The following is a 26,780-nucleotide window of genomic DNA, read 5'->3' as shown; positions in this document are numbered from 1 at the left end:
TGGTGTGGTGTGTGTGTGTATCCAGTGAAAATCACCCGGAGACGGACTGAGACAGTTTTTGACCGTACCAATGTGTGTAGCCTGTAAATATATTATATTAACCCCGGCGGAATCATCTCATGGACACAACGGGATATCGAAAATGAGGGAATAATCAGAGGAGACACACGGCGAGGCTCGTCTGTAGCTAACGTTTTGTTGAACTGCGAGTGGGATCACAGCTGCTGGCTACGAAAATGTCGGGAAAAATAGAGAGCAAGCAAGGTAAGTCCTGCCCGGCTAGACTCAACCACACTGCTCCACCTCGGGATACTGTATAACGGTATTCCTCACACGGGGCACGGGTGGATCAAATGTGGGGGTCCCTGGGACAACGCTTTCAATAAATGAGGATCCAAGTAACGTTGGACGTATATATTCAGTGTAAATGGTGGTTTAATTGGGCCTTATGGATTGTTCTTTTATCGACTCCAGTTAAAATAAAGCGTCACCGTATCAGCTAGCTGGTGTTAGCTCGTCTTAGTTACTGGAGCAAATGGCTTTTGTGTGCCGTTCCAGCCCCATGTTGACCATAAAGAACTGGGCCAGTAAATGATTAACGTTGTTATTACTCCAGCAATTCGGCCATATAGCTGCATGTCCCGGGCTAGCTAGCCCGGAGAGTACCATTTAAATGTGCTATAGCTTACACGGTACTTCACCGGCATTTCACCATTCACTCTCCGCTCAGCGGTCGTAAATAATGCCGTGGTGTGATTGTTTGAAAGCATCGCTAACATTCAAGAACAAATCTCGGCTTTTCACCCGGGGAGGAAACATTTGAAGACTGTTAAATAAACGAGCGCCTTGTGTTTGAAATCGTTTTTCTGCTTCATAGTTGGCCGTAAGCTAACATTTAAGATGGGTTTGTAACGGCGGCTAGCAGCAGCTAAAGGTTAGCTTTTCACTAGCTAGCGCTAGCTCCGCTGATACCCAGTGCCACTGGAGTTGTAATGCGTTCACGCCCAAGACTGTCGTCTGCATTTGTGTTGTGTTGATTTCAGCACTGTGCACGTGGCATTTTTCGTCGCTTTGAGACTCTTTGTGTCTGCGAGCCGTTCATTTTGCATGCAGCTCCAGAGACAAATGAAGCACAGCAGAGAGCGCTCAGGATGAGGGGAAACAGGGTGGTCTCGGGTATGTCTTTGGAAGGAAACTTTATACCCGCCAGCTACACTTGCATCCCACTCCACCAGCTGTCTCCCTGCTTCGCTCCACATACTGTCCTGTCCGGTGATGCCTGCAGTAAATGGACACACACACACACACACACACTCACACACTCACACACACATGCACACTCAGTTCCCAGTAACAGGCGGGGAGGGAGTGTCATCCACCACTAGCTCAGTCATTCTTCATAGGCGTAAAAGTTTCCGATTCCTTTCGTGTCTTGCAGACAGATGACTACATATGGTCACAGCTAAATGAAAACTCAGAGGCAGTGTAGATTCTGCTTCACTCATGAAGTTAAAAGCAAACAAAGGGTGAAGTGTATTTGGATGATGGTCACAATCAGCTTCAATCCATCACTTGTCTCATGTGGACCAGCCTCCCCAGGGTTCCTAGTTGTGTTTACTGGGTCACTTGTCGGCCTGCTGTCCCTGCTCTCCTTCTCCATGTACCCATCGATCCCACATACGTACCCAGAGGACACATTATGCCGGATGCCGGTGAATTGGAAAGAGAGGGCAAAGCCGGGGGACTCATTGTAGCACTGAAAAACTGTGCAGCAGGCATAGCTTCAGTGTCAGCCAGTTAAGCCTTTTCCTCAGAGGGAGAGAATGTGTGCAGGGATTGGAGGGAATAGCTGGAGTTAAAAGGAGCCTGTTGTCTATGTGGGCTTAGGCTGTGGAGACTCTACAGAAAGGGGACCCGTTTTAGACCTTGACAGAAGGAGATTAATTCACTGGTGCCTCCAGGAGCAAATTAAAAGGGAAAAGATTTAAAGAAAGCGAAATAAAGTTCATGCATATAAGAAGGGATTCCTGCACATGGATGCAGGCATGGGTTATGGTTAAAATAGTGACATGATGGACGATGCAAATGATTACCATAGCACACATACCAAGTAGGACTATCAATGCACACAGGGGGACCAAGCTGCAGCAGGAGACTTATGGCCAACATTTCTTCCAGAGTCACTAGCCACATCAACATACTCCCTAATCACCATGGATACCAACTTGTCCCCTCGTGGGACACTGACACACTGCTACCTGTTTAGGGTTGCCTCTGCACCCAGTTGTGTGCAGCTAAATTAGGAATGTCACCTCCTAGGGAATAATGTGGGTGGTTCTTGTGTCTGTTTCCACACTGAACCCCGTTATTTACATGCACCCACATGACTTCATCACAGGCAGCTCAAAGTGTAATCCGTTATCCGGTTCAGTGTCTGTGATGGTGTTGCCCAAAAGCCAAGAGCAGCAGCAACCAAGCTCATCTCAATGCTTACCTCAGAGAAAATTAACTGGGTGGAGATGACTGAAAATGTAGCGTGCATTTTTATTTGTAAGCCCACACTTTGTGTACTGTGTTGGACTTGTTTAAAAGGAATCAGAAAAGGGGACTGTCAGGGTAATTGGATGGTAAACTGAAAAGAATAAAGGTGCTGAAACATGAAGACCCACATTTACACAAATGATGTGTTATTTATAGTTTATATTTATAGTTAATATAATTGGAGGTACCTTTCTCTGAGCATCATCACTTTTATCCAAAACTCAATTTTTCTAATTTGTGCAAAACTAGCTAATGAGTGATGAATAAAATGGTTTGCACGTGCTTATATTGTGTATGAAATATAAATACTTACTGCTCTATCTAACACCATATTTTGTTGTAGAGACTTAGTTCAGTCATTCAGCTGTGCTGCACTGTGACTCTCCTACTGAGCCATTACCTAAGTTCAAACTCTACTCTGTTCATATACTTTGTACTTCAGCAGTGGTTTCCAAATGCCTTTTGCAATTGGTAAAATTGCTCATTGGGTGTTTTGTTGGTGTGTTTGTTGATTGTAAAGCTTTTGATGACTAATTAGACACCCTGGAATGATTTCACTGTTGCAGATATAGGCAAGTTGGCCGTGCTACATATAATGCAACACCCTTGAAACAGGCTTTATCGTTGCTGACATGGTCAGATTTTTGGGACAAAGTGACAAACAATTTGAGCCAAGCAAATATTTTCAGCTTCACATTGCAGAATAAACCCTGCATTCACTTTTAAGAAAAAAAAAAACCTTCCTGTAGAAAAATACAGTAGAGATGCACATCTGGTGCGACTTAACATTTTTTTTGGCTGAGACAAGGGTGTCACCCTGTTTATGAAGTCTTCATTCACACGAAAAATTCTAGAATTGAATGGCGTGACTACAACTTGTAACAATTATAGCTGCTTCTTGCCGCCAGAATGTGTGCACTGTGTTCATTGTACAGACTCTCAAATGAGTTTTATTCCAAGGATAAGTAGAGGCTTTAACGCTCAAATATCTAGTGCCTTTTTTCCATGCTGTGTTGAAAAAATACTGTATTGTGAACCTAGTAATGGCACATTCATAAAACCACGTGTTTGTGCTTTTGCATGGATCTTGTCCACACGTTTTCCATTTAGTACGATACTGATGTTGCTGTTAACTTACATTTCAATTGACGAAATATGTCTCTGAGTGTTGCTTTTACATGCATTACAGGAAAAAGGCTTAATTGAGACAATATATGTTTTATTGCAATGTTTGAAATTGCAAAATGTGTTTGTCTGTATTTTCCCCACAGAGATTGAGGTTGTGACACAACAGTTGTGGCATGTCAGTGTTGGTAACAAAGTAGTGGGAGTAGCTCAGTGTTTTATTATTAGCCTGTTGAATCTTCTCTTACTGGACAGTCGGTGGTAGTGGCCAGCGGAACTGATCCATCAGTTCGCTGCATAGTGTGGGGGGTGTGCATCGGTGTATTTGCCTTTGAAAGGGTCTAGCTGTAATGCAAAGAGTTGGCTCTCAAGCATTCCTAGAGTTAACACTGAAGTGTAAGTCATTCTGATGGCTTTGTGTTTGCTAAGTGGTTACTGCATCGCCTCAGACTAAAATATCTTCCTGTCTGATGTACAGAAATAGCAAGCTCCACATGCCTTAGTCACCAAAACCCTGAGCAAGAGCTAAAGTAATGGCGATTACAAAAGGGTTCCCCGGACGATTAGGTTTACGCACATTGCTGATGAGTGATCCTGCTGTTGCACAGAACGAGCTATGGCTTTCGGTTTGACATGCTGCAATTTTGAGGTTTGATGGCAAAAAAGCATTTCACCCTCCCTCTCCCACAGAATGAGAGGCTTGCTGTTCCCATATAGGTTTAGCTGTGTTGTAATTAGTTTTTTTTTTGTGTGTGTGTGTGTGCTCTGTGTATGGGAAAAGCGCAAAGAGGGTGGGAACAGAGCTGAGGGAGGGAGGGAATGTAAGAGGGTGGAGAAAGGTAGGGCATTGATGGAAATCGAGTTTCTCCACAGAGAATCAGGGAGAGAAATGGATGGATTACATGTTGACTGGAAAGAGGCTATCGACAAGCGATGGAAGGCAACCAGGTTCTTCAAAGATGAATATTTTCAAGGCCGCTCCGCCTTCGACATCCTCGCAGGAGCTAAAGACGGCAGTTAAGATCGTTTTCGGAGATCTCGTGTAATTCAGTGCTTATTATTTACAGGCCATATTCACCTCTCTACTTCCATCTGTGCTCTTGAGACTTCTCTCTCAGAGGGCTTTATCTTATAAGATGGTGCTCCACTTGATTTCTCTGCTGTGTGTTGGCCTACATGCCAGAGAGCAGGTCAATTTATTCCCGCAGGTGGTCTACTCTCTTCCTTGTGACTGTTCAGTACATCCCCACTCCAGATAACTGTGGGTTGGACCCTCTCCACGACCACTGATGACAGCTTAGATCCTGTCCAGGACCAAGTGATCCTGCCTGTATATACGAGAGGAAATATTTGATCAGCAATTGACATTACTTTTAGCAAGTACATTACTTTTCAGTTCCTCTCTCCGTCCCTCAGTGCTATTTGTGGATCTTTCCTCTGAAGTGTTGCGTAGCGCGGCTGACTCCAGAGAGAATGATCACGCAGACCAGTTTGTATGTGACTAACTCTCAGCAGTGCCATTGAGTGATAGCTGTGAAAATGCCAGCCTGACCAACAAGCCGCCAGGATACAAAAAGTAGAGCCGTCAGAGTCACTCCTGGACCAGTAGCTGTGTGGACTCAGGCCTCTTGGATGGGCAATATAAGCTGGAGGAGCCAGGCCTCCTCAGAGGACACAGACTCCTCTCTGCAGGGGGATCTGGATGAGGACACAGGTAAAGACATCCAGTTCTTCTCTTAATGCAGCCATGGTGGACTGTGAGATCAATGCTTTTTATGCTGTTTTCTCAATAATTGCTACAGAATAAACACGATTCAAGCGCTGAAAGAAGAAGAAAAGGGACTGTTGAGTGACTTTCATTAAAACAAATGAATATGTTTTATTCTTATTTTTGGAAAGGTGTATTTAAATGACAATAACAATGAAATAACTTGGTATAGCTTTTTGATATTCTTTGTTTTGTCTGTAATTTAAGAAGCTCAGAGCTTGAACAAGTCAGAAGAGAGGGCATTAACTGAAGTGGAAATGAACAGGCCCAAACAGACTGTTCTCTGCTAAAATTATTCTCAAGCACAGGCATTTGTCTGACTTGCAGAGTTACAGGAGTAGCTGGTCACAGAAGTTTCATGCACACCATGCATTTATTCAACAGTTTTTTTTGTTAAATAAATGCATGCTTGCATTGTTTTTTTTGGGATGTGTACTTCTTTGTTTCAGGCTGCTGTTGCGAGCTGTCGCCCGGTTTTGGAGCTTTAATGTAAAATAGGCTCGCTGGCAGAGGGAAATGCAGGGGACATTCCTTGCTGTGCTTTTTGTGTCGTGTGGCTTTATAGAAGGTGCTCATTTGCTCCGCTGAAGCCTTGGGTGGACCCAGCCCGAGGAGGGTGCTCTTCAGGGCCACGGCCTTCCATCATGGACTGCCTCTCTGCCTTGTCACCTCCAAAATCTGTAGGCAGAAACCGTAGCTTGACTAATCTGGGCTCATCAGGTGAGGATCTGCCAGTGTGCCTAGATTTTGTTAATCCAGTTACACAATACAAAAAATTGGTATTGATTACACTGTAATCTTGGCATCTTAAATCCAACCTGCCTGCTTTGCTTCACCATGGCAGCTTATCCTGTTTGTTGACCCACATTCTGGGGTTAACACTGTTTGATTTATTAATGTTTGTAGTGAGTTTTTGCTTCCCCTGTTAAGCTGTGTGGAGAGATCCACCCTGGTGAGCCCGTAGCACATAGAGGCTCCATAATTAAGGTAGTTGAGTCCATCATTGTGTAATTACACAGTGCCGAGTTCCATAGTACCTTGTTTTGAAAACACACAGTCTGTGGTGCGCTCAGCCTAATAAATCTGTGCATTTCAGCCCAGCAGGCAGCCAGAATCCATGGGTGTGTGTATCCTCTATTACGTCTGTCTACCCTGACCTACCCAGTCTCCATAGCTGTGAGTGAGTGATGTGTTTCAGGCAGATGGACGGTGGTACAGATGAGGAGGTGTCGGCTCAGCCACAGCTAAGTTTGCTACAGATGTTCTGAACTACTGTAAATAGTCTTGGCTTGACTGCAGTGAAGATCCACAGTAAGGATCATCAACAGAATGATCCAATCTCATACAAGCCCAAAGTAGCTGAAACGTTTTGGACATGCTCTGGGTGTTCCTGTCTTCTCATCCAGCAACAAGCTAATTGCATCAATGGATGCGTCTGGTGGTACGGGTGTAAAGCGAACTTTGACCCGATGCCAGAACTAAAACTAGCAAGACTGAGAACTACTACTGAAACTCTTAACGGGTTCTATGACTTTTATCTCAGTTCTTGTTTTGCACTGAGCCTTCTGTTGAGTTCACGTTTCAGCTTGCTGAGATTTGAGTTACATTTCTGCAGAGCTATAAGTCATGGATGCATAAATTTTCATTTGAAACCACAGCCAGTCATTGTCAGTGTATTTGCACTTGTGACTACTTGGCATGTAGATTTGAATGAAGAAATACACGTGTGCGTGTATCTATACCGTAGATGTATATTATATACATTTATTACAGAGACTTGCCAGTGAAAATACCTGTCTGCATGAAAATTTCCAAGCAGCCAAAGACAAGTGAGCAGCAGGGAGAGTCAGAAATAGCTAGTGGCCTTGACTGAGAACAACAGTCTCAATGGCCGAGGGAAAATGTGGAGATCCTGAAAAAGGATTTCATGTCAAGTCGCGTGTGTGCGCTTGAGTTGAGTGTGTCAAATCGTTCAGACCCCGGGGTGGCATGGCTGGGTCAGGGAGCTGGCATACAATGAAGGGGATGTCCCACAGTTGCTGCCAGTTTCCGATGCCAGTCTAAATCAGGAGTGGAGAGAGAAGTTGACACTGCAACAAGTCACCGCTGTTGTCAAGGCAGATGTGGCCGTGTGTCTGTGTGTGTGCGCTAGTCTGGGTGCAGGAATGATTCACATCGTTGGTTTGATATCTTTTTATCAAACCCAGACAGCATACGACAGACTTTCGTGCCAACACACACAATGTTTATTCTGTCAGTGACGGAGCCCGTAGCCCCGTGGGCAGAATGTGGACTTTACGTTTGCCGTCACTGACCCACTTTCTCCTGGATGTTCCTCCTCATACAACCTGAATGAGAGAATATGTTTATGAAATGGCAATAAAACATGCAATACTGTAGATTTATGAGCTTGCAAGGCAACTGTAAAACACTTTGCTTGACTGAATGAAGTTTTTCTCCAGAAAGTGAACTGTGGTCTGAGAAGATCAAACAGAAAACAACCTCGAGGTTTCATTCAGCACACAGTTTGGCTTTTTGCGCCAATGCCAGTTGAAATTCATTAATTAAGGTTAAGTGATTTACATTGAAAGTTCTTGAGGAAAAACCACAAACCTTTCATTGTTCACTCTCTCAGTGCCAACAGATCCTTGGGTTGCTCTTATTCCCTTGTGCTTCATCATTGTTGCAATCCTTTTAGGACCAACAAAAACTCCACTGCTGCAACCAAAGTAGTTTGAAAGAAATGTGGCAATGTGTTTGAATTGTACAGCACATAGCGACACAAATAACCAGATATTAAACTTGTCTGACTTATAAAGTGATGTCGTTATCAGAAAAGTAACCAGACTGACTGTGTTACTAAACAAGGTTGCACATACATACCACATGTACCACACATACTACATACATAGAATGTAACATACATGCTAACAGTTGAATTTTAAGAGCATGAATTTACATCAGAAACAGCTAGCTATTTGTGTTCAGATGTCAAATATGGTTAGGAAAAAATCTATGGAGAAGTCTGTAAAAGTAAGGAATTTTGTATGTGTAGGAACCCTGACAATCTGACAATAGATTCTTTTTAGCTGCAATTAATCAAAAAGAGACAGTACAACTGGAGCTGGACCAAAAGATGCGGATAGAACGTTGCAGTTACCTCATCAGCTTTTCTGCATAGACTTGTCCTAATGATTCCACCTGTGGTGCTGATAGATGCATCACTGTACCACACAATCTGACTTTTTTTTTCGTAAAACATAGAAGTGACTCAACTTGAACTCTCCGAATGGATGATTTTATAGTACCAGATGTGTTTTAAAGGTCCCACCATATTATGTTTTAGGATCGCTTTCAGTGAAAATGTAAATGCACGCACGTTTTGTCTTTTAATGCAGACTTTGTGCAGCTCTGCAGTGTGTCTGCTGCAGTGTGTCTGCATTCAGAGGAAAACCAGAGGGCAAGACATCAGTCGATCAATAAATCCCTGGAAGACGATATGCAGTTATGTGAACTTTTTTCGTTAGCCTTTTAGATATGACATCAAAAGTAAATCTGCTGCCATGGATTCAATGAATAAACAAAAAAGATTATATCAATGTTTTTTTTTGTGCATAAAAGAGAAAAGAGATTTTGTTTTAAAGACTGATTATCAAGGCCTGATGTTAAGTGATCCTTATATATATAGAGCTCTTGTGGTCTTTGTCCTGCCCACTATCAAATCAAGTTCCGGCCAACTTTACGTCCCGTCCCAACACGCTGTTTCATCCGGAAAAATCTCAAACTACAGAAAGAAACTAATGTCACTAAAGTCATTTTTATGCAACTTTTTTTTTTCAAAAAATGATGCAGCACCACAATAGATTCATCTCATCTTTATTGAAGTGATCAATGTTTTGCACTATTGGCAAAATATGTAGCTGTTAAGACAGTAACACTTGAACACAGGTTTTTGATCAAACAAAGTTGCAACACAAAATTTGAAATGGGAAAATAGGAATATTTATAAGAAATGACAGACGCACATATGGTCTATGACAGTACAGAGGGAGTGAAACAGGTTCATTGTTTTCTTTGCGTGCATGATAATTAAAATATTGAAAAAGAAACAAGTTATTTTGGTGCCTGTTGGATTATTCATCACTGACAAAGTTTTAGCAACTACTGCTTAATTATAAGTGGATGTGCGTGAGCGAGTCTGTTTCTTTCTGTGACACATCTGTCATCCAAGCCTATTTTTAAGAAGCTGTGAAACAGAATGCGAAGAGTTCGGTTTGCCACATTGCAGCTGAACTGCAAAATGAGATGTATTATTTGGCATCTGCGTGTCAGCCTTGTCCGACGACTTCGTGTGCGCGAAGTGTCAAGAGGATGACAAGCAGCGCGCCGTGCAGACAAGATCGGCTTTGTACAGCACTCTAACGCGGGGAGAGTGGTACCACTCCTCGCTGCTTGAGGCCATTTACTCACAAGAACACTGTTGCTTATGCTTCTCTGCCTCTCTGTATCTGTCTCTGTCTTACACTCAGGCAGTGAAGTGATTGGTTCTCTTGTGGCTATTTGTCTGTGTATACGATCAGTCTTCTATCTCAAGTGCTTTACAGTGCCCGTTTGCCTCGTGCTCTCTTGCCAAACAGCTGCCTTTCACAGAGAGCTCTGGATTCATCTCGGTAGATCACAGGGTTTTTAGCTGTCGCGGTGTCTCTGCTCTGGTGCTGCTTGATGTTACAGATACTGACAAGCTGGGTATTTATAGCACTTTGTGGTTCTTTAGTCTATTGGTTTCACCCAAGGTGAACCTGCTGCCTGCCAGCCGGTCTGCTCTCGCTCTGCCGAAACGTTTGGTTCAGACAGCGAGCTTTAAATGGAACACTGGAAAATGCAGTAAACCACTGTAGCCAGAAGGTCACTTGAAGGATCAGACTGCTTTGAGCGTGTTTCTATGTGTGTGTGATGCAGTGAGCTTCTTTTGTCTTGTGTGAGCCACTGTCTGGGTGTGTGTACTGTGGTATTAGGCCTGTTTAGGTTTGGCGGGTTGTTATACAGGTGAGCCATAGAAGCAGAGGTTCTGAGTCCAGGCTGCTCTGGACTGTGAAGCTTGTCCAGAAAAGAGGGAGCGGTTCTCACTGAGGGAGACAAGGGACAGGAAATCATGCCAGTGGCCTCGGCGTCAGGAGGGAAGGAACAGGAGGGGTAGCCACGATGGTGTATTCGTGTGTGTGTGTGTGTGTGTGTGTGTGATTTCCACGCTTTCAGCCCTCTACCTCATGTCCTGCCCTCCAATGTAACTGGTGAATGTGTGTCACGGTCTGTCGCCTCCCTCATTCCTTATCAGCGGAATCATGTGCGGCCACCACTCTGGATTCCAAGTATGGCCAAGCAAATCAATATCCAAATTAGGCCTAAAACTAATGATTGTTGATCGGATTGATCATTGATTATCCTGCTTATCATTTTCTCCATTAATCAATTGATTGCTTAGTCTTCAAAATGTAAGGAAATGGAAAAAGTCATCAAATGACACAGAAATCACATTTTTTGCAGTTTATTATCACTTAACATAGAAAAAAAGCAACAAATTATTCTAGATGGAAAGCTGGTACCAGCAAATGTTTGTCGTTTATGTAAAAAAAAAAAAAAATGTCTCCGCTATCAAAATTGCTTTCCTCAATGGCAATAAAATGAAAATACCTTTCTTTATTTATCCCATAATCTCTTTTCTCTGATAACATGAGTGATCCATCTCACTTTTGCGTTCCCCATAGCGACACACTAAGATGCACTTTTGTAAAAGAACATTATTCTTAATGATAACAACTCTATGATGTGCTGATCCTTTCTGGTCTTCAGACTCTCAAGATCATTGTTGTTGCGATACACATTCACCATTGGACCTTTTCTTTTTCACGTTTTACCCAACCCCTTTATCGCTGTGCCAAATAGTGTGTACAGCTTTGCGTTTTATTTCTTTTTTTATTTTACAACTGGGGCGTCAGAAGCTTGCTGCTCATGTGCTGTCGACCATGTTGTATTTGTTGTCGATGCTGTTGAAAACCCGGCCCCGTGGCATCCCCTTTGCAACCCTTTTGCTTGCGGTTGAATAGTTTAGAGGGACTCTTTGTGCGCTCGTTTGTTTCTGTCTGGGGATGTGGATGTGCATTGTGTGCATGTGTGTGTGTGTGTCTGTTGTACGTAGGACAATTGAATGACCTAGACCTCAGGGCTCCCTCCGTAGCTTTCAATACGACCTTACTGAACTGCTGTGCCAAGGGCTCCCATTTACTATTTCCATTAGCTCGTCCAGTGCCCCCTATGAGACCTCAACCCACATTTAGGATCATAAAAAGAGTTACAACTACTGCCAGAGAGTGAGGATTATTTGAATAGCTGTAATATCTTAAAGGTCAGTCACAGCCCACAGTCAATGCAGTGTGCTATAATGCAGTACTGTATGTGGCCATTGTGACACTAAAGCTGCCACACGCAGGATCACTAATAAATTGCTGTTAATTTAGTTGAAATTACACATAGACAGAGACACTAACATAAAAAGGGGGGGGGGGGGGGGGTAAATTAAAGGCCAACAAAAGCAGTGGGGGTGGAGGAATGAATGAGTAATAAAAGAAGTAGCTTGGGGGTGGGGGTTGATGTGGCAGTCCCAACAGTATATTTGGATATACATTTTCTTCTTCTCAAACCAACACGGTGATGTGAAAATATGGACAAACAATGTGGTGTTCACCGTCATCACACTTTAGCTAGAATGGAGGAAATGTGTGGGCTAACTGCCAGCAAACGATAGCAGCAAGAATGAACCACCAGCCACGGCAGCAGCAGTGGTAGGAAGGCACAGAGGGGCACAGAGAAATACAGATGGGAGAAAAGATGCTGTTAACGCAGAGGGAGCTTTGGAAGAAGGAGTTTTGTTGGCTTCAGAGTAACACAGAGGAGGCATTGAAGCTAGTGGCTTGTAAATGTTTATGCCACCACACAATACACACGCCTAATGGTCGCACCCTCTTCCAAAACACCACCTTCCAGACTACTGGCTTACATTAGACACAGTGCACAGCCCTGCGTCAGAGTCTTATTGGGCTGAAAATGCACTGATCCAAGTGGGTGGTTTTTATTCCAAGACAATCCTCCAATTCCAAGACTCCTCAAGAAATTTCTCATCAATAATTAACTGCTTGCCCACCAGGAAAGCTCTAGGAATGGCTCACTTTGGATTAATGCTGTGTTAATATTTCAAATTACCCACTGAACAGACAAACCTTCTCTTTGTCAGCTTTCAATATAACAGCAGCAGGTACAGTTAGCTTCCCGTGTGTGGCATTGCAGAAAGTCCCTGCCAGGCAGCATTTACTCTTTATTTCTGTTGCTGATGCATCAGTGGTTAAGCAGTCCATTATTTGTGTGCTGGAACACACCCTCTTACTGTGCAAATAGCATTTATATAGTGATATAGATCACCATTAGATTATGGTTGATTAATTGTTCATAAGAACATTCTACAATGAACATATAGAAATATAAAAGGCCTTATATTCATACATTGTATCCTTATCATAAAATGCCCTAGTGAACCCCGTAGTACAACATAATGGTAAATGACTAACGGTATAGAAAACCTATTACCAAACTATACTAAACCAGACTATAACGAATATCTCATATAATTTTTTCTATTAGGTTGACTCAAAAAATACAATATAAGGCCTGTGCTTCAAGTACTTAAGAAGATTTGAAATGACCCCCTACCCCCAATATCTGCAATCATCTGCAAACTGTGTAATTATGGGACTGTGAATAGGCTGCTCTAACCTCAGCAGCCTTGAGTACAAGCGTAGTAGTTTATTTCAAGCAGCATTATGACTGTAAAACATTATGTTTGTTCCTCTTCACCGTTCAGCCTCGAACCCTGTTTTCCTGTCATGGTGCTAGCACAGTATAACTGTGCGATTGTGTGACTGTTGCAAAACATTGCTTCAAGCCATAGTTTTGTGGCTGTACATGACAGACCAATGTGGTAATAGATCTGCATGTGTTTCAACTTGCCTTTTTAAAACCGAAGCAAAAAAAAAAACACATACATGGCCACAGATCTTGGTGACACGCATGTTGCACCCAATGCGACTGCCAACTACTGTAGAACAAGATGGTGCATCAAAGCAGAGATCCACGGCTGTGTAGTTGGTTTCATAGGTACTAACAGGAATAAACAGTTTGTTTTGGTGTAAATGATGGATTTGTCTCTGAAACTCCATTCTTCATGGGATGGAAATGTTTGTTTGTGATGTCGTGCTGTCTGACTTCAGCTATTCCTCCTTATTAATAAGAACACAACACCATACAAATATACCGACTCAAGAATGCGAGGTGTGCCAGTAAGAGATTAGGCCGGATTCTGTTGTTATGTGTCTCTACATGCTGCTTGTTGCTTATCATGGCTTAATACAACATGTTTTCTTCCCTACTGATGATTCTAGTTTCAGTTAATTTTGTACATGGTTCAGGTTGGGTAATCAGATCTTATTTGCATGTTGCGTGTTATGTGGATATTCTTTTTTATCTCATAATGCAATCTAATGACTCATAGGGGTAATGATGCCTTGCTCACAGAGCAGGAGTTTCCCTGTTTAGATCTCAGTCATCAGCCACGCACCTCTGTGGTTAGATTTGAGAGTAGATGGTATTAACACACTCAAGGAAAGAGTTTTCTGAGTTGCGTTCACAGTCACACACAGGCTGAACATGGGTCACCAAACCCCGCCTCAAGTTCTGGACTTGCATTGCTGTTTTGTAATATGGATCTGCGTTATAGATCGCCTCTGTTGTGTGGCCACGCTCTGTTAGCCATGGTTGACCAGGCCGTCTGTTCCCATGCAACCCAGCACGTGGAGCGCCTCCATCACCGCATTGATATTTGCTTCTGGCCATTGACCCTTGCTTGGTGGGCCTGCTTTACTAGTCATTGACATACTGAGGGCATGTTTGTGTTAGTTATTAATAGCATGAAATATTGGCTGAAGTGGATGTTACAGAACCAGAGATCAGGAAAAGGCAAAAGCAGTGCTTGAAAGACATTATTTTTGTTTCTAAAAAATGTAAAAGTAAATGTATGTTATTATATAAATGAGCTCAGAGTGACCTGTGTTCTATTACTTCAGTCAAGTATTCATTTAGATCTAAATTAGTATCTGAAGTGGCTCATAATGCTTTCAGTTAGAAATGGCTTGTAGTTTATTAAAATCCCTGATGTTATTGCTAACATCAACCAAATCAATATTATTTGCTCATCATGTTTATTTTAGGACTTTAGCCACTGTGAAGTGAGTGACCGAAGAAATCCAGTATTTGGATGTGTCGCTTTGCACTGATAATTTGATTGTCCACATGGAAACCATCTTTGATGTCTCATTTACTCATTTGTTAAGTGAAATACAGTAAGCTGGTGAGTGGACTGAGCACTTAACATCCACTACATCTCATTTTCTTACTCAGTAAGTGGACTGGATGCTCTCAGTCTTCCTGTGGCTCATTGTTGAACATCATACTCAAACAGCACAGCTGGAAAACTGGAAAACCCACCACTGGACTTCTTCCTCCATTACTTCTGAAATCAGCCATTAACCAGGGCCATGCTTTATGCTAGGGCTTCCTCTCTTCCCTGCCATCCCTTGGACTGTAGCTTGGCTTGCATTACCCACACACACCACACCCACACACACACACACACAGGCTGCTGTATCCTATAGTGCTGCTTGTTGATAACTTAGGATATAAAGAGGATTCCTATTGAAAATTGAAAACAACCAGCAGGAAGCCAACCACTACAATAGAGAGAATAAATAATTCACCAAGCACTTAACTATTTCCAGTTGAATCTTCCTCTCTGTTTTTCTCCCTGCTGTTCATATTACGTGCCTCAGGCTTGCTTTCCACACAGCAAGTCTTGCCTGTAGAGATATGATACTGTGCGGCTTTTGTTTTACAGTATAGCAGACGGTAATTGTTGTCGTTTTATAGACAAATGGAGCCTCGTTGCAGGCAGTGTTGCTTATTGACAGTGTCTATTTACATGTGTAAATGCTAGGATGGGGTTTCTCTCATTTTCAGAAGTTCTACTTAAAAATGTGAAGGGAGAAAGAATGAATATATTCTCTGTTTTAAAAGTGCAGTAAATAATGTCACACCAGTTAGCACACTGATATTAGCATTTAGTTTAATTTCAGAAAACTCTAAAAACTCTATGTTCCCCTAGGTCAGTAGAGAGCAGATAACTTTTAGGTAATCCATTCATTCACATCATTCTAACCAATGTTAACTCTCCTGTTCAGAAGATAATACTATTAATAATAATAATAATCTCCTGTACACACACTTTAAGGTGAGTTTTTCCTTTTTGCCTTCTTCCCTCTTCAACAGCTGGCACGGTGACCTTTCTGACTCTGCTTTCAGTCTTTTAGCAGGCTCAACAAGTCCATATATGCAGGGCTTGCACGCTTTCATTGAGCACAGTGAGGGAGTTCAGCAGGAGGTGACAGCTGTGTGTGTAACCTTAAGCACAGCCTCCCTGTATCCCTCCAGCCACTTTTTCATCCTGTTCCTAGAGTGGGGGGCCAGCGAGGGGCTGACCAGCTGTCCTGTATAGATCACACCTGTACTGAACAAGAACCAGATCAATCTGCCAGCCTGACAGACCTGGACAAGCTCACATGTCACAAGTCATCAGTTGTGTTGAGGGGATCACTACCAGTAACAGGGAGCACTGGGATTTCCTGCTGAAATCTCTTACTGTATATCCGTTGTCCTGAGGTTTGGCCAGGCAGCAAAGTGCATGTTGTATAAATTCAAGTGTTTAGTGTAATTTCCGAAACACATCATCTCAAGGGAATCCCACATGTAAAAGCAGGAACAACCAGTTGGCGCATAAATTCACAATTTTGTTACTAAATAGATACAAGAATATATAGACATTTTACACTAATATAGTTCAGTGGATAAGAAAGTAGTGTTCCAAAAACCTTCAATAATGTCTGTCACACAGCCACTCAGGTGTGCTATAGCTTCGTTTATTCATTACACCCTTGTGAAAACATATTTGCCTTAAGCACAAAATGTACCATAAAATAAAACTATTAAACTACTAAACTACTTTGGAGCCCAGCCATCGATAGGGAGGGAAATCCTTGCTCATGTTTAGAATGTAACATGTATATTTTTTATATATATACTTTTTAGCAATGTTAGACATACTGATTTCGAATGATGTGCCTGCAAGGATTGTACCTGAGCCTGTCTGTCTGTGTTGTGGTAGGAGAAACCCCTGACTGGAAGTTCCATGGAAGATACCAGATGTCCCCGAATGGCTGTTGGTATCTATATGTATAAAGAGCCATCTCTTAGGTGCATTGAGAACACACACTAAAACAGGCAGTGTTTTTAAAGTAACACACTTGTGTCATATGAGGGAAAAGTAGGCTGTCTCAGCTTCACACTATAATAAACACACTTGCCACACAATGCAAATATTTTAGAAATACAATATGATGTAAGCCCTGGACAGTATGAGGGCCACCAGTTAACTTGGCAAAAATATACACACAAATCAATCAATACAAGGTGTAATGCATACACTTAACAGCGTGTTTTTGCCAAAAGCACCCATGAATTGACCCCTGGTGTGTATGTGTACGTCTGTATTTGCTTATTGCGTAATTAAGCTTTGAGGCTCCTAGGGACTCTACTATACCACAGAGTTGTGCGAGAACTCTCCCAGGCTTTGTTCAAGAGTCATTCAGATTGGAGTGTTTGTTTTAAATGTCCCCAAGGCCTTTCGAAGCAGCAAAGTGTTTAAGCAATTCAAATTACTCCAAAAGATGCTTACTTGCTAAATCTTTCACTATTTATTGCTAATTGTTAAACTGATTTTTGTGATGACCTCCAATATCCTTTATAGCATCGTGATAAAACATGGACATTATCATATGTTTTATTGCTATGATATCCACAGGAACTGTTAAGTCATCACACTATACTCTGCCAGTGGCTGCGAGGTGCAGTGTAACATAGTGAGGCTCAGGGGAGGCTCTTTGTGATTCAGGTCTCTGTGGGACTGTTGCAGTCTACAAAAGAGGAGACACACCTCACCCTTTATGGAAGTGTAAGCACACTTTAGTGTTCATCAGGCTGGCTCTGCTGCTGTATTACCCTGCATTTAAAGGGAGTCGGGAAGAAGGTTGGAAACCACCAGCCAGAATCAATAAGGAAAATTATCTGGTCCATTGTAGGAATATTGAAATGTCCGTTTCAAACCATTCTGTGTTTACTATATCTCTAAAGGCAGCAAAAATCCAAATATTTTTTCTAAAGAAAGAACATGTTTTGCAGGTGTACCAGAGCAGACAGAGTTTAGGATGCACAGCAGCATAAAGGCGTGTTGTGGCCCACGCAGCTGAAAAAAAAACCAGGGGAGAAAATGTTAGGCTTCTTTCAGTCTTTTACTGACTCCACGACGAGTGAGATCCAGTGCAAGAGACATTACAGGCAATGACATCACCACCTCATAACTCCGGACAGCAGCACGCAGAGAGCAGGAGGGATGGCTGGGCCGGAGGAGTGGAGGGCGGACGCTGAGAGGCGTACATGACTATAACAGAGCACTTCACTGTATTCTCTCTCTCTCTCTCTCTCTCTCTCTCTCTCTCTGACTTTCTCTCTTTCACCCTGTTCATTTCTTTCTGTTGATGATGTCATTTCCATGCTGAGCCAGACTTCCAGCGAGCTCTAGACGAAGCAGGGAAGGGCTCTCAGTTCTCAGAAGTGAAAAGCGAGGGAGGGAGGTGGCAGAGAACTGAATAGGGAGCAGAGGAGACAGGGAACCTGCCCTGTGAGCACGATAAACAGCTGAGCCGCGGGGGCTGCGATGGTGTCTGAGGGACCAGCTGTATCGATCGTGGCGGTGACTCATTGTGCTGATGTCACTCGCTGCCCTCAACTCTGGTCTGAAACTGCAGCTGTAAACTCACACATAGTCCTTCTGGGCCTGAGCTAGAGGGGCCAGCATACTGTGATTCTAGCCACAGTCCCTGCACTTGTGCCAGGAATATGGGAGGAAACAAGGTCAAACAGACGGGATTATCTGAGGCTAAATTCATATGGAAGCTGCTGTGCAATCAAAAGCACATGACACATGCAGCAAAACTGACACAGGTATGTAAAGCCTCAGGACACTTCCAGCCCTAGCTATCCTATTCAGACTCTGTTTAGGTGCACTGAAGCAGCACAGCATCCCCTGTGGCCGAGCTGCAGAGTATCGATCCAGACAGCTGTTAAGATGAACAGGTTGTCGCCCTCTGCAGCGTCTTCACTTTGTCTAGTCACTGGTCTGACTCAAACACTTTGTTTTCTTTCTCTCTCCCTCAATCCTGCCTGGACTGCGAGCTGATGCTTTATCTCTTTACTCCACTGATGGTATCATCACACAGTATTTATAACACCCCCATGAAGAGGCTGCTATCTGTGTGTCATAGTAGTTTTGCCTCTGTAGTGACATAACTGGGCTACTATTGAAATTTACAAGAATTCTATATTTGTCTGCCACGTCTTCTAACATCAGTTGTGTTATATTGCAACAAAGCTGATGCATTTATACAGTAACATGTAAAAGTAATATACAAAGTATATACAAAGTGTACATGAGTGAATTGACCTATTTGGATGTTGGAAACTAGGTCAAATGCAGTTTAAAGGTGACACGACAGTCATGAGACACATTTCCAGTAACTCCGTTCATTAAATCAGCCATGCACCATTAGTAACAGCCAGTGTTGATTTATGTTTGCAAAACAGTGAGATAAGGTTTTTAGAAAAAATGCAGAGTAAAACAAGAGCCCAAGGGGTCATGCATGCCTCATCACATGCATTTGCATCGGGAGGAAACTCCACTGGAAGCGTTCTCATCAACATTTTTAATGAGACACACAGTCGTCCTTGGCTGCCTCAGCAAACTTTGGCTTTTGCCCGGAGTAAGGGATGATGAGGATTAGTGGTGGAGAGAGAGAACAGTAGGGTGGATATGTGCGCGGCATGTGGATCGATGGCGCAGATGAAAGCGCTGCCCAGCTGGAAGGCTAGTTTGTGGCGTGTTCCTGCTGGTGATTGCTATTCAGCATTCAGTGTTTTTTTGCGCTGATGGCCGCGGAATGCTAGATCCCGCTGTCATCGAACTAAGGGGAGATTACACCAGATAGAGGTGTAATTTTGTTGCTGATAAAACCCACGCTTCCTGCCGACTGCCTCCGCTGTTACTAGTATTTATCTCCTGATTCAGTTTGGCATGGAGATAGAGGGAAGGGGCAGAAAGGTGAAGGGAGACGGTGAGCGAACACTGAACGAAGTGGGGATTCTTCTCTTCCTAGATACAATCAGCACTCTCAACAGCGAACATGTGGAATTCTGCTAAATTACTCTGCTATTATGAAGCCTCTCTCAATTATGTACCATAAAGCAATTTTCATCTCAGCACTAACTGGAGTATTATAACCACACTCTTCTGCTCTGTCCTCTCTTTGTGTGCTCTCACATGTGTGTGCACACATCTGCACACATAATGGACTGCTGGAAGGGCCTCTGAATGCGCCTGTCCAGCAGATTTATCATTGGGAGCAAAAAGAGCAGATGAAAGCGGATGTTGCACATAAATATACAAATAAATCTCTAATGCTTGCTTTCCTTAAAAATACCAGTTTGCTCTTGTGTCTCTTGGGTGTTTAGCTCTTCACTTGAGCATCGTTTCAGATGAGTGCCATTGTGTGATAGTGATATCAACACTTCAGTGTGCTTGTGCCATCTGTTTTTATTCCCCCACAAGAGTCTCTCCTCAGCTGACCACTCAACTTTCCGCGTTTTTTTCCTCCACTGTTCGCAGACTCGCAGCGGTCCCATCTGTCCTCTTTCACCATGAAACTGATGGACAAGTTCCATTCTCCCAAGATCAAGAGGACTCCATCCAAGAAGGGCAAGCAGCTGCAGCCCGAGCCAGCAGCCAAGAGTACAGAGAAACCTGCTAACAAGGTGCGTGTGGTGTCATGTGCCAGAAAATATGTGTGTATTGTGGGAAATCCATCTCTTTCCCACCTATTCTGTGTGTTTGTTTGCTTATTTGTGAGACGATTGTCTTCCTGTCTAATGCTTTGTGCTCCCATAATCCATTGTGTCCGTGTATGTGCGCCAGTATCCCTGCTGGTTCCCACAGCTTCCCAGTCGCTGTGGCGGCTGGCTGCACTACAGCAGGTGTCTAAACCTATAAAGACATGAATGGAATCGGGCCGCTTCCTGAATGAACTCCTCCGCTGCCTCTTAAGGGTTTTGGTGTAATGAGTATATTCCCCAGCAGCCCTGCTGTGAAAGACTAGAGAAGCTGAAAGAGCCTGTTGCTGTATTACCTAGATGGCTCAAAGCCACATCGCTTGATAGACGGTGCTTTGAGCTGCGAGCAAACCATGGGACCACAGTAGAGAGCCCAGACTGTTGTGATGGTCCAAACACTGAATAGGTTCTTTTTTCACTCTGCATTCAGTTTATGGCATTTAAAAAAAGCTTGTCAGTTGTTTGACACCATGAAGAGTAGTTTTGTTGTACAATGCTAAGTCTGTGTTATTGCTTTGTTTTAGAAGGTTAGTCGGCTGGAGGAGCAAGAGAAGGAGGTGGTCAGTGCCCTGCGCTACTTCAAGACAATCGTGGACAAAATGGTTGTAGAGAAGAAGGTGCTGGAGATGCTCCCGGGCTCGGCCAGCAAGGTGCTTGAAGCCATCCTGCCTCTGGTTCAGGTAGAGGCCCGGATACAGCACAGGTGAGTCACACTAGGTAGAAAATGTAGGTTAATTCCTCATTCCTACTCGACCCTGTGATTTGTAGCCAGATAAGACAGAAACCTTCATGTATCCTTCTTGTTTTTTAGAATGCTCTTTAGAAAACAGTCATTACAATAAGGTCTTACTGTGTGGTTGCTGTCCTTTTCCCGATCCATTCTTACCATTAATCCCTCTTGACGTAACTTCTAACGCCGCTGGTATACATGCAGAACATGTCCCAACTAGCATAATGTAGACTACCACTCATGGAGCAGCTTGTGAAGACTGACAGTCGACATCCCTCACCTCAAGGCTTCCTGCACTCTATGCCTGAAACCTTTAAAGTCGTCTTTGTGTTGCTCACTGTTCACTCAGAAAAGTTACCTTCAAGGGAGAACATTTATTCCATCTTCTGGGCACATCAACCGCTAGAATGAGTCTGTTTGTTTTACTTCCTTTCTGGGTAAAGTAAAACCTTTCTGTAGAAGTAACCTTAGCTGCAGTTTTGTTTGGACTGTCAAGACATGTTAGAACTTCTCTGTCTTTGTCTTTGTGCCTTTCCCCATCCGTCAGTGCAGATGAAGGTATGGAGGTCAGAGGTGACAGATTTTGTATCTCCCAGCACCGTGTTTAGAAGCAATTGATGGATTGCTGCTGCAACACTGAGAAGCAGGCATCTCTGGGGATTTGACCTCAGTCTAATGAAGTCAAATACCCCAATAGATCAAAGTAGAAGTTTTAGGTTTATTTGCCAAATAAGCTACTGTACATCAAGTTAGTATTGTGTGAAAAAAGAACATTACTTTCATGTGCTAATAATGCTAAAATGATTTTTTTCCATTTGCTGAACATGCACAGCGTGCTGCAATGTGAGATTGTCTGCAGTGATTTAAATCAATATTGGTCAAATAACTAGGTCAACAGTGGGTGTTACTCCTACCCGCTGTCTTGGCACAGTGTTAAGTTGATTAAAGTGCTTATTTGCCAAAAGGTTAGTGTATCTATCTTATATCTACTCATTCTGAATGGTCTCTCTTAGCTGCAGACCTACCAGTGCAACCTAACTGCTTCCAACTGCTCCACCGTCCCTCAAATCCTTCCGCTAACCCCCGCAGCTACAGTCATCTCCTGCTCACCGTAGGGCCAGGCTGTGTTGGAGACAGTGGATGGGTATTCCAGCACTTTGAATCAGCTGCAGCGTGTTGGTACAGGCCTGTGCCACACCTTAGTGCCGGCTCTGAATGCACCACTCACTACAGGCAGAAACAACACCCCTCTTCCCCGTGTGGTTAAACATTCCTCTGTCAGCATCAGCTAGCACAAGCAGCCTCCAGGCATACCTGCACTTCATCAACAAATGCCCTCTAAATATTTAGTAGATGGTAGATAAATCGAAGTGTATGATGTGTTCTTGTGTTTATGTGATTTTTCTCACCCCCGCTCTAATATGTACTTGTCCCATTGCTTTTTTCACACCCCTCTGTTGTGCTGTCTGCACCTCCGATCTCCACCACTTCCTTTTTTATCTGTTCCATATGCCATTTTTCTTCTTCTCCCGCCTGAATTCCTCTTACCTCAATGCTTTGCTCTCTCACCCTCACCCAACCCTATTCTCGCACCCTCTCAACAGTTCGGCGCTGTCTTCCTGCCACAACCGTGTGTATCAGAGCCTGGCCAATCTTATCCGTTGGGCAGACCAGGTGATGCTGGATGGCATCGACTTAGAGGACAAAGAAAATGTGGCTTCGGTCACCAGTGTCATCAAAGCAGTGCTGGATGGAGTAAAGGTAGGCCCTCCGCTGATTTGGGAAATGTTGTTGGTGTTCTCTACACCCTCCCGTGTTGTTGTTTTTGGACGAGCCACTGAGGCTGGCTGTGTCGCCTCTCTGTGAACAGGAATTAGTGAAGCTGACCATCGAGAAGCAGGAGCAGCCGTCGCCCACCACCCCTAACAAACCAGCGCCACCTGCTATCACAGCAGAGAGGTGAGTACGGTGCGCTCCGCAGAATACAAACATTCATTCAAGCACAAGTACTTCATTCACTCAGACGGCTTTTACCTGCGTAGCAGCGTGTCATCGGAGGTGCCCTTGATAGAACGCGAGCAGGAGGTCTCGAGTAAGACGGCCCCGGCTGCTACTCCTGCAGAGGCTGCCCCTGACATACCAGATGAGGACGTGGCCCCTCCCAAACCCCCCCTTCCTGAAGCCAAAATGGCAGAGCTCAGGTGAGGAGGACACACTCTAAAGCTGCCTCTCCATGTAGAGTTAATGTATAGAAATTCAGGTGTCTGTTTGGCCAAAGTGAAAGTTGATAATGGGCTGAAATATTAATTCTACAGGAGTTTCTCAGCCAACTGTTCTCACTGGAGCCTCCACTTTGGCTAAACAGTGCTGCGGAGGTAGTTGCACCTCATGTAGCACTATTTGTTGACTTCATAGAGTCTTAAAGGTTTCCTGATGCTGAGGCTGATGCAAGACTATGAGATACTTTCTCAGTTCAAAGTTTCCTTTTTTTTCCCTGTTTTGTCTCCATCCAATGAGAAGCGAAGACGACATTTCGCACTAAAGTCACAAAAGCAGAAGTGCAATTAATTCATCAGAGCAGTTTCATTTTAAGTTTAACTTATTTTCAAACGTTTATGAATGTTTCACTAATAACAAATGAGGAATAAAGATGGCTTTTAGGATGTGGATATTTAAGGGGGACTTCTGTATGTAGTCCTTTTTTGAGAAGCGCATTATCTGCTCAATGCTCAAAATTCCACAAATCTTTCATTGCTTTCACATTTGAGGCTTTAAATATGGCACCTTTAGGTTTGTTTGTTTCCCTGTCGCTTCCTGTCTTACTCTTTCTGCTCTCTCTCTCAATGTGTCTCATCTTTGGTTTCCCTTTGGATTCTGGGAACAGAGCACAGTTGAGTGCTGACGCTGGCCAAAGGAGACCCTCTCAGAAGGAGAAGTATGTTAGCCTATAGGATCACCTGTCTCCATTGTAACATCCCACCCTAGACCCCCATAAAGCTTCTGGATTGGATGGCCGTGTTTTTTGACTTGCATGGTTGCATAATCCCAACGTTTGTGTCACCCTGGGCATCCCCTGAAGAATTCATCATCCAATCAGAAGACCGTCCAGTGCATGAGAGTGTGTGACTGACCTATGCAGTGTCTTTTCGCTGGCCTCCATGTCATGATGCCCTGTGTTCCGCTCTCTGTCCCATTTTGACCGGGTATTAACTCACTGAGAGAGTGTAGGTTTAACAAGCAGGACCGCTTCATGTCATAGCTGAGAGAGGCTAACATGAAACGCCCTCACTTTCATCTCACTATTCCACAGGAGGGATGATAACGTGTGTGCTCATGTATTCATACATGGATTTGTGTGTGCATACATGTCTGAGAAAGCCGTGTTTTGCGTGCTTGCCTGACTTTGCCACTGGGACAAAAGCCTCCAACATTCCTGTTATTTTATTCTGATGTTTCTGTCAACAGCCCTCCACCAGCTCTTCCCCCTAAGAAGCGTCAGTCAGCCCCTTCGCCTACTCGGGTCGCAGTGGTTGCCCCAATGAGCCGTGGCTCCAGCCTTCCCTGCAGCGTCCACAGACAGGTGGGGGTTTCATTGTGCTTTCAGCCTCAGTTTAAGACCATATCAACATAATATACAGCAGATAAACAAACCATTAAGAAAACTGAGTACAAATGGTCTTTATCTGTGCAGCAGCAGGACTATGAGCAGGAGTTCCTTCAGAGGCGTTTCTCTGGGGGGAGCCAGTCCTATGGGGGCGACTCTCCACGCCTGTCTCCGTGCAGCAGCATGGGGAAACTTAGCAAGTCTGACGAACAGCTTTCCTCCATGGAGCAGGACAGCGGCCAGTGTTCTCGCAACACCAGCTGCGAGACGCTTGGTAAGACTACGAAGACAAACTGAGATCTGTAGTTGATACATATGTAGCTGATGAGTTTAAAGTATTTTAATGATATACATTAATGTTAAACAAGGAGATTGTCCTGGATTTGATGTGCCTCAATCAGCTGATAATTTCTCCAAAGAGGAGCCATCATTCTGTTGATCTTGTTGAATTACAAAAACACCTTCTGCGGTCATAGAGTGGCATTACAGAGTGATGTTTCTTTTCACTCACAAACCACATACAGACACCAGTTTGCAAAGAGCACATTGACCAGACAACATCAGGAAGTTTCCGTGTACTGTAACCGTAATGGAATTAACATTTGCCAGCTCCAGCTGACATAATCTACTGCTGGTGTCTTTTTAAACGCAGTATCCTGTGCTGTTTTATAAATGAGAGGCCTACTTATGTTACCTAAATGCTTTCTACGCTGCTCTTTGCTTGTGAGGAGAGATAAAAGGTTTGATTGTGTCAGAGCTTATTGAGTCTGGGTTTTTTCCCAATAGGAAACCAGATCCAAAACGGAACCAACTATCTGAACCCATATCTTTGCTAATGTGCTTTCTGTCATTGATATTTTTCATCTCACGTATTGTGAATTTGCTAAAGGTAAACGCTTCACTCCTGTTGAGGGTTCAGTCTGAGTATATGATGATCGAAATGTAATTTGTGCCTTTCCTTCACCTTTTCAGACAATACGGAGAATTACGACCCGGATTATGACTTCCTCCACCAGGACTTATCAGTGGGGGAAAACCTACCCCCGATACCAGTAGGAGGGTGCCTGAGCCCCCTGCCCGAGTCTCACAGCGAGTCCTCTTCCCCTGTTCCCGGACAGCTTCCCTCACATCCCCGCTTCAGCGCTCCTCCGCCTCAAAATCCGCCAGAATACTGGACCCCGCAGCCCAATCAAACCAATCCCTTACAGTCCCGCATCAGCGCGCCCCCCGCCCTGCCCCAGAAGAAGCGACGCAGCACCCAGACATCGCCCTTCCCTGACGGAGGGTCCAGAGTGTTGTATGAACGCTACCCCTCGCAATATGACAACCTGTCAGAAGAGGAGCTGCACCCCACTCCGCCATTCCCCCTTTTCACACCCATCTCACCCATGCCCCAGACAAACGGGGGCGTGTTCGTCGCCCAGTACATAGCCAGCGAGAACGCAGATGTCCCAGCCAGCCCCCCACCACTGCCAGAAAAGAAAAGCAGACACAGTAAGTGAGGCAAAAGGAGGGGATGGGGACGTAATGAGGGAGCGATGAAGGCACGGAAGAAGAAAGATCCTTAAATGAGTTCACTGAGTAGAGGGCACAGAGGCAAAGGAAGGGACAAAGAGTCTAATGTAGGGAAGAATAAAGGAAAGGATGAGGTTGATTTAGGAAGGGACAGTGGGACATTGGCTGCACTTCATCATCAGTTCATTGAAACATAGCTTATGTCAAGGAAATATTCCACTGTGAATAGAGGCAGGAAGTGAAAACCAGGATGTGCTACAATGGGTACAGCTCCAGGGGCACAGAGGGCAACATTTGGTCATTTCCTGACACACCTGCTACATCACGTCCTCTCAAGCTACTGT

General features: G+C 43.9%; 1 protein-coding gene across 1 annotated transcript in view; it reads left to right on the top strand.

The window, feature by feature from the left end:
- Window positions 1-8: 8 nt before the first annotated feature.
- Window positions 9-26,780, top strand: part of rapgef1b (Rap guanine nucleotide exchange factor (GEF) 1b) — a 41,164-nt gene continuing 14,392 nt past the window's right edge. Inside the window, exons 1-9 of the mRNA XM_070850493.1 lie at window positions 9-264; window positions 20,367-20,512; window positions 21,112-21,290; window positions 22,922-23,078; window positions 23,188-23,276; window positions 23,363-23,518; window positions 24,783-24,897; window positions 25,009-25,195; window positions 25,894-26,415. Coding sequence (XP_070706594.1) covers window positions 237-264; window positions 20,367-20,512; window positions 21,112-21,290; window positions 22,922-23,078; window positions 23,188-23,276; window positions 23,363-23,518; window positions 24,783-24,897; window positions 25,009-25,195; window positions 25,894-26,415 — 1,579 coding nt within the window. The 5' untranslated portion in view covers window positions 9-236. The remainder of the gene's footprint in view (window positions 265-20,366; window positions 20,513-21,111; window positions 21,291-22,921; window positions 23,079-23,187; window positions 23,277-23,362; window positions 23,519-24,782; window positions 24,898-25,008; window positions 25,196-25,893; window positions 26,416-26,780) is intronic.

This window comes from Pempheris klunzingeri, chromosome 19, assembly GCF_042242105.1.
Source record: "Pempheris klunzingeri isolate RE-2024b chromosome 19, fPemKlu1.hap1, whole genome shotgun sequence".
Classification (NCBI taxonomy): Eukaryota; Metazoa; Chordata; class Actinopteri; order Acropomatiformes; family Pempheridae; genus Pempheris; species Pempheris klunzingeri.
Note: the sequence above shows the minus strand (reverse complement) of the source record. Positions and strands in the feature narration are given on the sequence as shown.